Source organism: Mytilus californianus, unplaced genomic scaffold (assembly GCF_021869535.1).
Source record: "Mytilus californianus isolate M0D057914Y unplaced genomic scaffold, xbMytCali1.0.p SCAF_4, whole genome shotgun sequence".
In the NCBI taxonomy this organism is placed as follows: domain Eukaryota; kingdom Metazoa; phylum Mollusca; class Bivalvia; order Mytilida; family Mytilidae; genus Mytilus; species Mytilus californianus.
This window is the reverse complement of record NW_026262690.1, coordinates 118,693,358-118,708,539: the sequence shown is the minus strand read 5'-3', so window position 1 is coordinate 118,708,539 and position 15,182 is coordinate 118,693,358. Positions and strand designations below refer to the sequence as shown.

At 31.6% G+C, this 15,182-nt stretch overlaps 1 protein-coding gene across 2 annotated transcripts in view; it reads left to right on the top strand.

Annotated features, from left to right (window-relative positions):
• The window catches only part of LOC127699190 (CLK4-associating serine/arginine rich protein-like), a 37,010-nt gene that overhangs the window by 14,625 nt on the left and 7,203 nt on the right, over positions 1-15,182 (top strand). For both annotated transcript variants that reach the window (XM_052202949.1, XM_052202950.1), the window contains exons 6-14: positions 3,099-3,183; positions 3,617-3,729; positions 4,764-4,860; positions 6,724-6,802; positions 7,558-7,631; positions 9,743-9,784; positions 10,569-10,712; positions 11,768-12,079; positions 12,628-12,837. In XM_052202949.1, the coding sequence (XP_052058909.1) occupies positions 3,099-3,183; positions 3,617-3,729; positions 4,764-4,860; positions 6,724-6,802; positions 7,558-7,631; positions 9,743-9,784; positions 10,569-10,712; positions 11,768-12,079; positions 12,628-12,837 (1,156 nt within the window). The remainder of the gene's footprint in view (positions 1-3,098; positions 3,184-3,616; positions 3,730-4,763; positions 4,861-6,723; positions 6,803-7,557; positions 7,632-9,742; positions 9,785-10,568; positions 10,713-11,767; positions 12,080-12,627; positions 12,838-15,182) is intronic.

Sequence of the window (15,182 nt, the reverse complement as noted above, 5' to 3'; positions counted from 1 at the left end):
TTGTAGAAAATAAATGTGCTAGATTAAAGTGCACTATAAAGTGTAAACATGATAAAGGGAGAGATAGATTTGGTGGGTTTGGAATATAATATGTTGAAACTGAAGAAAGTAAGAAAAGAAAAAAAAACCAAAATGATGTGGCAAACACTTGGAATGGAAAATAATGTATAATGTATCAGTAATCCAATTGTTTTTTTAATTTCTATTTAAAGACAATCAGTTATATTTTCTGCTGTTGTAGCTGTTTATGAAAAAAAGATACTGTCAATTATGTATATCAGAAAGGCCAAAATTAATATGTTCTGTTTCCAATTTTGAAAGGGGAGGGTGTGTCAGCCAGTTATTTTATATTTTTTATAACTTTTATAATCGTATATTGGTATGACGTTGGCGTCATCTTCGTCCGAAGACACATTGGTTTTCGCACTCTAACTTTAGTTTAAGTAAATGGATCTCTATGAAATTTTACCATAAGGTTCAATACAACAAAAGGAAGGTGGAGATTGATTTTGGGGGTTATGGTACCAACAGTTAAGGAATTAGGGGCCAAAAATAAGCATTTTTGTCGAGCCTTCGACTTTTGTCGAAAAAGCGAGACATAGCGATCCTACATTCCGTCGTTGTCGGCGGCGGCGTCCACAAATATTCACTCTGTGGTTAAAGTTTTTGAAATTTTAATAACTTTCTTAAACTATCCTGGATTTCTACCAAACTTGGACAGAAGCTTGTTTATGATCATAAGATAGTATCCAGAAGTAAATTTTGTAAAAAAAAAATTCCATTTTTTCCGTATTTTACTTATAAATGGACTTAGTTTTTCTGCCAGGAAACATTACATTCACTCTGTGGTTAAAGTTTTTGAAATTTTAATAACTTTCTTAAACTATCCTGGATTTCTACCAAACTTGGACAGAAGCTTGTTTATGATCATAAGATAGTATCCAGAAGTAAATTTTGTAAAAAAAAAATTCCATTTTTTCCGTATTTTACTTATAAATGGACTTTTTTCTGCCAGTTAACATTACATTCACTCTGTGGTTAAAGTTTTTAAAATTTTAACAACTTTCTTAAACTATCCTGGATTTGTACCAAACTTGGACAGAAGCTTGTTTATGATTAAAAGCTAGTATCTAGAAGGAAATTTTGTTAAAATTTTGTTCCATTTTTCCGTGTTTTACTTATAAATGGACTTAGTTTTTCTTCCAGTTAACATTACATACAGTCTGCAGTTTAAGTTTTTAAAACATTTATTAGATTCATAAACCATAGGCGGATCCAGGGGAGGGGGGGGGGCCCAAGCCCCCCCTTTTGTGGTAAAAATTTGGTTGATTATATAGGGAATCACTGAAGCATGACTGGAGCGGGCCCCCCCCTTAGGTCAGTCAGCGGGCCCCCCCCCTTATGAAAAGTTCTGGATCGGCCACTGTAAACTATCCTGGATTTTTACCAACCTTGGACAGAAGCTACCTACAATCAAAAGATAGTATAGAGAGGAATATTTTTATTAATTTTTTTCCTCATTTTTGTTGAGCCTGTGATTAACAGCAAAAGTAGGCGAGACACTGGGTTCAAAGGAACCCTTACGAATTTTTGTAACTTCCAGACATAACTTGTGTGTTAGTGTATGGATCTCTCTGACATTGTACCACAAGGTTCCATATCACAAAGGGAATGCTGGGATTGATTTTGGGGGTAATTGCCTCCAAATTTTAGGAATTAGGGGCCAAAAAGGGGCAAAAACAAGCATTTTTCTAGTTTCATGACAATAACTTGTGTGTAAGTGTATGGATCTCTCTGACATTGTACCACAAGGTTCCATATCACAAAGGGAATGCTGGGAATGATTTAGGGGGTAATTGCCTCCAAATTTTAGGAATTAGGGGCCAAAAAGGGGCAAAATACAAGCATTTTTCTAGTTTCATGACAATAACTTGTGTTTAAGTGTATGGATCTTTATGAAATTGCACTACAAGGTTCCATATCACAAAGGGAAAGCTGGAATTGAGTTTGGGGGTAATTGCCCAAAACGTTTAGGAATAAGGGGCCAAAAATAAGCATTTTTCTAGTTTCCAGACAATAACTTGTGTTCAAGTTTATGGATCTCTCTGAAATTGTACTGCAAGGTACCATACCACATAGGGAAGGCTGGGATTGATTTTGGGGGTAATTGCCTCAAAATCTTAGGAATTAGGGGCCATAAAGGGTCAAAAAAACAAGCATTTTTCTAGTTTCAGGACAATAACTTGTGTGTAAGTGTATTGATCTTTATGAAATTGTACTACAAGGTTCCATATCACAAAGGGAAAGCTGGGTTCGAGTTTGGGGGTAATTGCCCTAAACGTTTAGGAATTTGGGGCCAAAAAACAAGCATTTTTCTAGTTTCCAGACAATAACTTGTGTTCAAGTGTATGGATCTCTCTGAAATTGTACTGCATGGCACCATACCACAAAGGAAAGGCTGGGATTGTGTTTGGGGTGATGAATCATAAGGGGGTTCAAAAAATTGGGGGGGGGGATTTTTTTTCCTTTTTTTTTCTTTAAAATTTTCCATTTTAAATTGGTTATTTCTGATTTATATATAAAAGCAAATAATAATGATATGGTTTGAATACGTAAATTATAAATTTTCAAGTTCTTAGACCACATTCATTCTGTGTCAGAAACCTATGCTGTGTCAAATATTTAATTACAATCCAAATTCAGTGCTGTATCAAGCTTGAATGTTGTGTAAGGGGTTTATTTTTTTGCTAGTTTCACTTTTAAGTGATTAAATAGCAATAATATTCCCCCCACGTAATTTTGACTGCTTATGTGATGTAAAACACTGACAATAAATATATTCTTATATCTCTTGTTTAGATCCAGAATAACAATTATATTACTCTCAGTCTTCACAAGGAACTTTTTAATCTACAAGCCCGAAGCTGAATTTTACGAAAATTTGAGTTTGATTCTATTGGTTTTTACAGGACCGATAGCTTTTTTACAAGCCTGGGCTAGTGGGCCTGTAGTTGAACTGTACTCTGGCATTGTTTACTGACTAACTATGTACAGATTTCTTTTGGGCATGGTTAATTGACAAACTAATCTAATTTCAGTGACAGAAGAACAAGCTTTATATCAGATCTACATTGATGAACAGTTTGGGAATGTTGACAAATCCAAGGATGAAGAAAAGAAAAAGTAATTTATTGTAGAAAATTTAAATCAGCTTGTTTCATAATAAGATTACTGTTCAGTGAACAGTAATCTTATTAATAATAATCTTATTTGTTGACATCTGAATATTAAATTCAACAGTTTTATACAACTCAACCTAAATAAATCCATAGTACAGTAATTTTTAGATTTAAATTACAAGGAGAACTTGTCCTAATTTTCATGTGTTAAATTTTAATATTTTTTTCATACGGGGGCACATCAGAAGGATTCTTTCAGAAATTTCCTACGTCATTTAAGGACCTGGAAAAAAATGGAAGTTGGGTGATGATGGCAGATGGATTTTACTATCACTCAAAAGGTCTCCTTATTGTATTTTTGAAACAGATGTTCAATGGGGATATGCTGTTCTTATATTGTTATTGAAAAATTTTGATAATTTTTTTTAACTCTTCAGACTGGAGGGAAAGAAAGCTGCTATAGCATTTGTGTATGAAGACAGTACACCTATTCTCAAAGATGATGATGACAGTGAAAGTAGTGACACAGACGTAGAAGATGTTGATTTAGGTAGGTATTTACTTATCATTTGACACTTTAACATGACAGTGAAAGTAGTGACATAGACGTAGAAGATGTCGATTTAGGTAGGGATTTACTTAATCATTTGACACTTAAAAAAAAGTCCATTTTCTCTGCACTAGTACACATTTTTGTTTATGGGCCAGATGAAGCCTGCCTCTGGGTGCGGGATTTTCTTGCTGTGTCGGAGACCCATTAGTGACCTTGGGCTGTTTCTGCTCTTTGGTCGGGTTGTTGTCTCTTTGACACATTCCCCGTTTCCATTCTCAATTTTATACTGCATTTTCTTTGTGCTCCTCATAAAAAGAATTCATTTAGAACATATATTTGCCATTTAGTCTGACAATTGGTCTGTCCTAAAAGATATTAATAGTAAAAGTTTACTTTCAACTAAAATCTTTCTTTTCACAGTATTTATAAGTGCTATAATTTATGAAACAAATGGGAAGTTTATCACAATGACTATACTAACATCAAGGTTTTATAGCCCCTTAAAAATGGAATAGCTGAGACATTACAAACTAAGTTTAACTCCACTTATAATGAATCCAATATTTAATGCTTTTAAAGAGTAATTTCTTTTCATCCTTTATGAATACCTCTTATTTCCAATGAATCAGGAAGGCTAAAAACCAAAAATTTGAAAGCAAAGGATGTGTAAGAGTTGTCACAAGATGATGAGCTACATGACCAAAAGGGACCTAAAAATAATAGCCATCTAAGGTCAACTTTGCCTGAGAATTCTTAGTTTCTTAATAATTTCTATATTTTGAAAAATAATGCGATATAGTATGGTTGCATATAAGAAAACTGTCCACTAGAGTTCAAATGACATGGATGTAAGCAACTATATAGATCTATATGGAAGTATACATTACTTGTTAAAACAACAAAATCTAACATCCACAAACTTGTTTTAACTCAATCCATAAAAATTTATACCCACGAAAATAAATTAATCCACAGTATAACATTAGAAGACTTTTCTGTAAGAATAAGACCTAATTATTTAATCACTACAGATATAACACTTGATGTTGACACACTGAACAATGAACAGAAAAGATTACTAAATGAATGTGCTCAGCAGTATGGAATGAAAGATGATGATTTTGTCAGGTAAGTGAATGTGCCTGTGATGTTGACAGTACTTAGCTTTGTTTAATTATTTTTTAGCTCACCTGGCCTTAAAGGCCAAGTGAGTTTTTCTCATCACTTGTCGTCTGTTGTTAACTTTTACAAAAATCTTCTCCTCTGAAACTACTAGGCCAAATTTAACCAAACTTGGCCACAATCATCATTAGGAAATATAGTTGTAAAAAATGTGTCCAATGACCCCGCCTGAGAACCAACATGGCTGACTTGGCTAAAAATAGAACATAATTGTAAAATGCAAGTTTGGTCCATTATCTTGAAAACCACTTAGAATGGAGAAAATCTGTCGAAAAACAAAAATGTTCATAATGATGAGATCTACATATTGCCTATTTCTTTCAAAACTCTCAGACGATATCTGATAGGAATTACTGCCCTTAAATGATGAATTTTACTGATTTTTTTCATGTTTACCTAATATCTGAAAACTGTAATAGATAGATAGAAACATTATATACCAAAAATGATTAACAAGACGAGATCTACAAATACATGTAAGTCCACATGGTTGAAATCATCAGAAAACTCCTTACTGGAATTAATGCCCTTTAATGACAATTATTATCAATTTTTTGCATTTTTGCCTAATATCTGAAAAACTATGATAGAAACTTGATTAGGCAGAAATCGTCTGACAACCTCTTATTGGAGTTATTGCTCTTTGATAATGATTTCTACCATTTTTTTTGCGTTTTTGCTTAATATCTGAAAAACTATAATAGATAGATAGAAACTTAAAGTAGCAAAAATGATCAGCAGGACTTGATCTACAATTAAGTCAAATAGCCGAAATCATCAGTCGACTCATTGTAGGAGAATTTGCTCTTTAATGACGATTTTTACCAATATTTTACGTTTTTGACTACTATCTTGAAAACTGTAAAAGATAGCTTGACACTTTCAGTAGCAAAAATGATGTACAAATAAGTAAAATTTTGCGGAATCGTTGTTTTACTCTTCATAGGAATAATTGCCTTTATTTATATTTTTTTACCATTTTTTGTGTTTTGGGCAAAAAACTAAAGAAAATAGAGAGAAACAGAAAAAAATTATCAGCAATACAAGATCAACCAAAAAAATAAGGTTATTGTCATGAATTCTATTCTAGTCCACAATGTTGGAGAAGGTCCATTATAGACCTAGGTGATCGACACAGGCTCTTTAGAGCCTCTAGTTTATTTTCAAGATAAAAAATTTATGGAAAGTTGTAAAAATTTGAAAACAAGTTCAATATAATTTATTATTGCAAAAAACAAGTGCATTTTTTATTGTAGTTGTTGTGTACAGAAACTGAATGTTGTATGTAAAAAAAAATTTCCACTGGCAATCCAAATTCCTGCAGTTCATCCCATTCAACCGACTTTGCAGAACCTACAAATTATTTTAGTTGATTTATTGTTTAAATTGTTCTTGTCCTGAATATTTATGAAATGGTTGCCTTTGACGATTAGCTTCAATAAATTTGCCTAAAAATTCATTTTGAAAGTATGTCTATTGATTGATTGATGTTTTCTTAATGTCCAGTGGAGGGAATCTCTTTATTATTTTAATGTATGTATTACATTGAATTACTATACTTCTATATACTGTGATTGAAGAAATTATTGTTTACATTTATTATTGCAACTTTTAAGCAATGGAAACAAATGAGAGATTAATTATTGTGATTTCAGGAAAGCTGCATACAAATGATGCTATTGAAATTCAAAATGCCAGTTTTTATTTGGCAAAAATAAAACATCGCAATAATTTCTGATTTACAGTAGTTGTAGGATAAATCATTGGACTTTCAGATTCTTATTCTGTTACTTAATTTATTTTCAACAGCATGTTACAAAAAGACAAAGAGGAAGCTGAGGCTATGAAACTAGCCAGGATATTAGAGGAGGAAAAGGCACAGTTTGCTGTATGTATTTGAGAACATTATTTCTTGCCTTTCAATGAGTGAAAGGTTGTTGAATATTGGTTTTTTAATTATATTTATATAAATGGACTTAGTGGTCTCTTGGTAGCAAGATGTCCATGCTTTGGGAGACCTTGATTTGATCCCTACTCATTTGGGACTAAGACTTTAAAAATTATTTTTACTAGTTCTCCCCTCAGCATGATTCCTTTTGGAGTAAAAGCTGAGCAAAGATTGATTGATCAGGCCTGTAGTTTGAATAATGTGTCCAACTGGGGTGCATTCTTTCCTGTGTCTAGTACTTTGAAAGCTGACACTCAAGAAAATAGGTTGTAAGTCTAGTACAAAAAGGGTCATATTGTAATCACTTAAGCATGATTTTGTCCTAAAAATAGAAAACATATTGAGGAATGCTTTCTGGAAGTTAAGCATTGTTCCATTGTTATCATAGACATAAGCAATTGCCTTTTCGCTGTTTGGTTCCTGGCCCATGTTTGAGAGTTGAAATTTTTGAATGAAAGATAATTTTCTTTGAAAAGAGATATAAAGTCTTCACCTGTTCCTATAATTAAGTCAAAGATGATTTGTTTACTGCTGGATTGCAAATTTTATTGTTGAAATATAAAGTAAGAATCATAAATTACTATTTTCTCTTTTGAAATTGTTGTCAGGAAAAAAATAAATATATAAATTTTGCTTGAAAATAATTTTGTATCCCTGAAATGCAAACGAATAAAGAAAAAAATTATTTTTTACAGGGAAGGAAATCAAGAAGAGAAAGAAGAGCTTACAAAGAAAAAAGACTTGCAGGGAGAAAGCTAAGTCCCCCAAGGTAAAGAGAACTGTATTTATGAAATTTTATATCTTTATTAACAAATTACAACGATGTTTTAGCCAATAAAATGTCTACTGTCACATTATTGTCCCCCGTGCAATGTGAAGCGGGGGACATAGAAACATCGGGCGTCCATCCGTCTGTTCAGTCTTGTTAGCACTCTCATGTGTACAATTCTTTCCAGATTTTTATGAAACTTGTATCATAGGTTTATATTATCAATGTCTTGGACAAGTTAGAAAATCAGTGCCGATCAATTATTTTTAAAAGAGTTATGCCCCTTGGAAACATTAATTATATGGAAAATTGCATCGTTAGTGCTCTCATGTGTTCAATTCTTGCCAGATTTTTATGAAACTTGTATCATAGGTTTATATCAGCAATGTCTTTGACGAGTTCGAAAATCCGTGCCAATCAATTATTTCTAAAAGAGTTATGCACCTTGGAAACATTTATTATATGGAAAATTGCCTTATGAGCACTCTAATGTGTACAATTCTTGCCAGAATTTAATGAAATTTATATTATAGGTTTATATCATCAATGTTTTTGACGAGTTCAAAAATCAGTGCCGATCAATTATTTTTAAAAGAGTTAGGCCCTTTGGAAATATTGATTGTATGGAAAATTACATTGTCAGTGTTCTCATGTGTACAATTATTGATTCACTCATAGGGTCTTTGCATCGGAAATAAACACGTTTATTCTAAAACCAGTTGTTGGCATGAAACGGGTTATGTTCTTCTCATATATTTTATGGTGGTATGATACTAAACCCCTAATGGGAGGGATTGTGGTGTATTTTCATATGATGAAGACATAATCTTTCAATCAGTTTAATTGAGGTCTGGAGCTGGCATGTCAGTAACTACTAGTAGTCCCTTGTTAATTTATGTATCATTGTCATTTTGCTTAGTTTCTTTTGTTACCTATTCTGACATGGGACTGGGACTTCTTTTAAACTGGGTTTTACTGTGTATTGCTGTGTGTATGTTATTCTACATTGGCTAGAGGTATAGAGGGAGGGTTCAGATCTCACAAAACATGTTTAACCAGCCGCATTTTTGAGCCTGTCCCAAGCAAGGAGCCTCTGGCCTTTGCTAGTCTTGTATGTTTTTTTAATTTTAGTTCATTTATATGTTTTGGAGTTTAGTGTGACGTCCATTTTTATTGAACTAGTACATATTTTGTTTAGGGGCCAGCTGAGGACCACCTCCGGGTGCGGGATTTTCTCGCTGCTTTAAAGACCAATTGGTGGCCTTCGGCTGTTGTCGGTTCTTTGGTCGGGTTGTTGTCTCTTTGACACATTCCCCGTTTCCATTCTCAATTTTATTAATTACTGCCAGAATTTTATGAAACTTATATCATATGTTTATATCAGCAATGTCTTTGACACTTTCGAAAATAAGTGCTGATCAAATATTTTTAACGAGTTATGCCCTTGGAAATATTAATTATAATGGAAATCACATTGCATTTGCTATGAAGCCTTCATTTCTCTAAGATATCAATAAAAAATTTTAGAGAACAAAAAAATGCTTTTTTTAGTTATTGCCCTTGTATATTGGATAGATAAAATATGTGCAACGCGGGGGACATTGGAACTCGGTTCTTTTATTTTCACTGAAAAGAATTAGTTTTTGAAAGTTTTGCTATTAGTTAGTAATTAGTAAATGTCACATTATTGCTCAGTATATGCACTCAAAAAGAAATGCTTTAATGGGTAATTGTCTCATAATAGAAAAGAATTTTGGGATATGCAATAAGATATGTCATGTAAAGGGAGATAACTCACTCATATCCGGCTTAAATTGGAGAAGATAACAAAAGCGCAACCAAAAACTAAGCAGGTTGATACAGATGACTTGACCTTTAATTACCAGATTTCTACCTGACCAATTTTGATTTGAAGCCCTGAATAATTTTTTTTATGAGAATAAAATAGTATGACCGCTTGGCAAAAATTTCGTTTCCACTAGTATGGGTTAAGCTGCAATTGTAATGTAAATTCAAGAGAATGCTAAAGTAATAATATGTCAGAAAGAATATTTGATGATCATGTGTTTGTAATAATATTAAGTAATGAGTTTGAATACATTATTTTACAGCTATGCTGCCAGAGATAGTCCTAAATATGAACCTTATCAAAGGTAAGCATAAACTTTGTATAGGAATGTTCAGGAATTCAATTTTTTCTGAATACGTCTGTAATGTTAATCATGTGACATGAAACAACCGTCAATCAATCATTGATTTGAAGCTTTTGCAGTAAGATTTAGGAAAAAGGTCACACAGTCAACAAGTCTATTTACTATTTCCATCAGTAAATTTAAGAAAACCCTGAAAAAAGAAATAAGTAAATATCAGTAATTGTTGGGATTTATTTTTGTTAGATTGAAAAAATCGAGACCACAGTATTGATGTCACATTGGCAATATTTTGACATACATTGAAACCTTGTACCTTTTTCTTTGATTTCAATATGTTTCAGACTTTTGCACACAGCAAATCGATGGAAATTCTGCATTTTATTTAGTATTTAAAATTGTTGTTTTGATCTACTACTATATTTATGAAAATTGATATTCTGCGAACAAATAGTACTTGCATGGTCTACAGAAATTTTGATAGTTATCTGATAGTCTCAAGTAAATGTTTGTTATCTAGTAATCAATTTTTGTTCTTGGCAGAATACTTTTAAATTATCTTGTTTATTGAAAGCTACTTCTAGTTTGCTTACAATTAAGCTCTAACTGTTTGAAGAATGGATGGAAAGCTAGATCTGATATTGTTTGTTAGTTATATTATTATTGTATTGTTTTCTGCTATGATTCTTTTATCCCATTGTGTATATATTATGTATTGCCATAGCATGTCATATTAATGCTCTTGGGAATTAAATATTCTTTTATTCATTCAATTTTGTCCTTTCAGGTCATCATCATCTTCCAAATCAAGATCAAGATCACCAGAGAGAAAAGACAAATTGTTGTTTATAACAAGTTTTGGAGGTGACAGTGACGAAGAAAGAACAGTTCAGGGGCCATCACTCCCTAATACTGATAAGACAGATAAATGGTCGGTGTTTATTGTAGTTTTTCTGGGGACCATCGGTGAACAGTTACATAAAAACAGCCATCATTCTGTTAATTGTCATTTTTACATCAATACTTTTGTGCCCATACATTAAAGATGTAGAGAAAATGGACCGTATGGCCTAAGCGAACAATATAGATACGTGGACTAGATTTATACACAGAAGACATTGAAAGAACTGTGTTGATAACAAGCTTTTGGAGAAATGAACATTTGTTTTCATAACTTGTGTGAGTCTGCATAAAAACAAACAATTGTTTTGTTTGTAAGGCAGTAATATTTAACTTTGCTATTTGGTATGCTGTCTTCCAGAAGTCAAAGTTATTTCCCCTGTTGGAAATATTTTTCTTTTTGAAAATTTTCTTGTTGGTTAAGAAATTATTGTTTAATGATTACTTAAGATTTGAAAATGAATATTTGTATTTATAAAGAAGATTTAACGTCCAACAAATGTAATTTTCAGTTAATGAAATTCTGAATCTTAAGGTCACTTCAAATTTATTTTTAGTCTATTTATTCACTTACAACAATTATTCAGCATATAGATCTCTATTAATTTAAATGAATATCTTCATTTTACATACAAAAACCGCTAAATATCACACACATTTTATATATTTGAAAAGAAATAAACTTTTGAAAAGTAAATCTTCAGCTACTGTAAATAAATCAACATTTTTGCTGAACTAAAAATATACACCACCATTCATACATATACATGTATTCTGTAGTTAGCCAATATTAGAGTTTTTTTTAACAAAAAATTATAACGAAGTATTTTGTAGCCCTAATCAATATAGAACTTTTCTTGTCACATTCTTGGATCTACAGGCTATTTATTAAACGTTGCAGTTGTTTCTCATATTAATTTACAATGAATAAGTTTTCATCCAACAATATGGGATTTAGCGTATGTGTTTTCAATGAAAAATGCATGCATGAATACATGAAAAAAAATGGTAAAGTTCAAAAAAAAAGAAATTAACCAACTATTATCATATGATAAAAAAATTTCACGTTTTGTTTTCTGCTTTTAGGGATAAAAAAGCTAAAAAGAAAAAAGACAAGAAAAAGTATAGGAGGTCACGATCTCGGTCACCATCTTCAAGATCAAGGTCACGTGATCAGAGAGAAAGGGAAAAAGTAAAAAAAGCGACAGTAAGATCCAGAAAAGAGAAGGAAAAACATAAAAGAAGTTATAGTCGTTCCTCAAGTCATAGTTCATATTCCAGCAGGTCATCTCGTAATTCAAGTTCACGTTCAAGATCAAGATCAGTGTCAAGGTCAAGATCAAGATCCAGAAGTAGATCGTATTCTTCAAGGTCATCGTCATATGATTCTAAGTCAAGGTAAATATTGGTAGTAGATCCAGACTTAAATGACATGTTGACCTCAACATTAGGAAGTAACTGATTGCTTTAAAATGTTTATGGAATTAATGATACCTGATAGATTTGAATTTTTGATTTTTGATTGACCAAGAAATTTTATCCAAATATTTGAACTTTTCAATAAAATAGGATGTATTGCAGAAATTCAGTTAGAATATGTTTTTAGGATTTTATGTAGTCTTTTAATATGATCCGTAAGAAACAGATTAAATGGAAATTGCTGTATATCAATTTAAAATGCTAAGACCGAATGAAATGATTGGATGTAGAAAGATAAAAATAGAAAAAAATTACTTGAAAAACAATTGTTTTTTTTTTAAAAGAACCATTTCCTAGATTCGGACAATAGACTTGAATTGGATTGAATAATCTTCCCTGAAAGGGGTTTGTTTGATAAGGCCAAAAAATTATCTCTATTTTTAGCTAAAATTCCAAAATAAAGAAAGTTATATATTTTGAATTAAGATCAACTTAGAAGTAGTTTTTTGAATGCATAATTTATTTAGGTCGCGGTCACCACAGAAGCCTGTTGTAGCACCTCCTATAAAACGTTATAGAAGAGAAAGTTTATCATCTAAGTCAAGCGAGTCTGAAAGTGATCACCGAACATCATACCACAGCAGAAGAGATGATAGACATGACAGACATGACAGAGGTGACAGGGGTGACAGGAATGATAGGAATGACAAGAATAATGATAGGAGTTCTGGTCAACGGTAAGTAATGTGGATTCATTGCTATTCGTGGGATACCAATTTTCAAGGATTTCATTGGTATAAATAAACCATGAATTTAAATGTTCAACAAAGAACCAGTTTTTATAGGCTTGTATGAAGACTTTAGCAAAACCATGAAACACATATCCAGGAAAAATGCATGTTTTCCTCAATCCACAAAAATTGGTATCCATGGAAATAAACGAATCCACAAAAGTAGTTTTTTATTAAGGTAAATTTGTAAACAGTTTCCAACTCATCCCAAAAATATCCATCAATTTCAATAATAGGTATTATAAATTTGAAAATAAATCAATCAATTATACTTTTATTTTATTGTTTACCACACCTTTACTAACATTGTTTTCTGTAATTCTTAAAATATTTTAATCTTTTTTTGAACTGGTTATTTATTCAATTTGATAAAATAAAAAATAAAATCATTATGCTCAAAAGCATTATAGTATTTAAATATGTTCTTTTGTTTGATTGTATTTTATATGCAAATGTATTATTTCTTTAATTTCTTTGAACTGCATTGTTCAAAATATGTTAACATAACAAAACACTGTAAGATTTTGGCCAGATTTTTATGAAACTTAATGAAAGGGTTTATATCAGTATTTAAAAGTCAGTACAGATTAATCATTTTTTAAGGAATTATTCCCCTTGGAAATATTCATTCATGATTTATATTGAAAATTGCTGTGAAAGCGTTCTCAAGGTTCATATTCTTGTTATATCCAACAAGATACTGTGGTGGAGTCGTGTTCTCTAATGATTATAAGAAAAAGATTGTGTTCTATCAGATATTATCAAGCATGTTTGGAACGTCACATTAGTGAAACGGAGGAAGGCAAGAAAAATTGATATCATAATTGAATTTGACCAATGAAAAATTGATATCATAATTGAATTTGACCAATGAAAAATTTATATCATAATTGAATTTAACCTATGAAAAATTGAGATCAAGTGAACCACACATTGATTATAAATTGTTTAGGGAAAGTAGTAATCTGATAAGAGCTTAAGAAAATGAAATACCCTACATAATTGGCTGTATGCCTATGATGGAAGAATGAGTAATGAAAAATCTAGTTTACAAAAAAAAAAAAATTATTCAAATAATCTCTGTTGAAAAGCTTCTAATGTTGGTTTTGCTTTCATGCACCTAATGTTATGCAAAGTAAGAATCACATTGTTTAATTTTCAGGTGACTCTAAATCTATAAAGCTAGTAGTGTTTGCATTATATTAATCCATGTTAATCCATGTTTATAAAATATGCATTATTTATCATATGATATGATGAATAAGCATAAAAGACTCATTTTATTGTCTAGTCTGTGACAAATGTTGCAGAAAGCAAAACATATGGATGCAGCCATGGTGACAGCATTAACTACTTTGTATAAAGCTTATAGATTTCAGAAGATAGAAGAGCTGGATAATTCATATGTTGAATACAGATGCACTATGGTCCAAGTTTCTGTCTTGCATAAATCTTGATTTTGACCTCTTTTGTATCATGTATGGTTCAGTGACTGCTTAAAAAACTTGTTTTTAACACATGATTTTTTTCAGTTATTATGCATAATAGGACAACTATATTTGGTATAGAGAATCATTGCGAGGCCTATATGTCAGTCAGACAATATCGTGTAGAATTATTGTAAGGCTGGCAGGTTTCATCAGACCGTGACCTCATTTTCATGGTTTAATAATGAGTGTTCAGTTTTCTTGATTAGGTTCTTTTCTCATTTACTATAAGCAAAAGATCAGCTATATTCAGTGTACAAGAATGACTTAAGGTGTTCTTTTCCGTATAGCAAGGGTTCATCTGATCTTGAACTCATTTTCATTCATCATTGATAATGTTTTAAAGTTTTTGTAATACCTGTAGTTAGACCTTAATCATAAAATTACATCATGACAATAAAATAGGCTGGACATTTCAGTGTGTGCACTCTTGTTTTGTAAACTGATAGAAAAGAAAATGTGCACAGACCATAGGCAGAGGTGCCAAATGCACACATTTAGGAAGTTATGAGGAAAATCAACATTTAGAATGATTTAGCATTATCAATTTTACTTTCAAAATTATAATAATCCAGTGTAATAAGGACTGAAAAATAAAAGTTTTGTAAGGATTTCAAATTTGGTTATTTTGTCATAATGACATCAGACTTTTTGGTAATCAGGTATACAAATTTGCAGAAAATTAGTCATGCTTTTTAATGAGATTTTACGAAAAATCATGAAAAAAAATTATAAGCAGAACAGATAACAGTGCATATGTGGAAGAACTGTGGAAAAAAAGTCACAGATTTTGGATGCAATAGT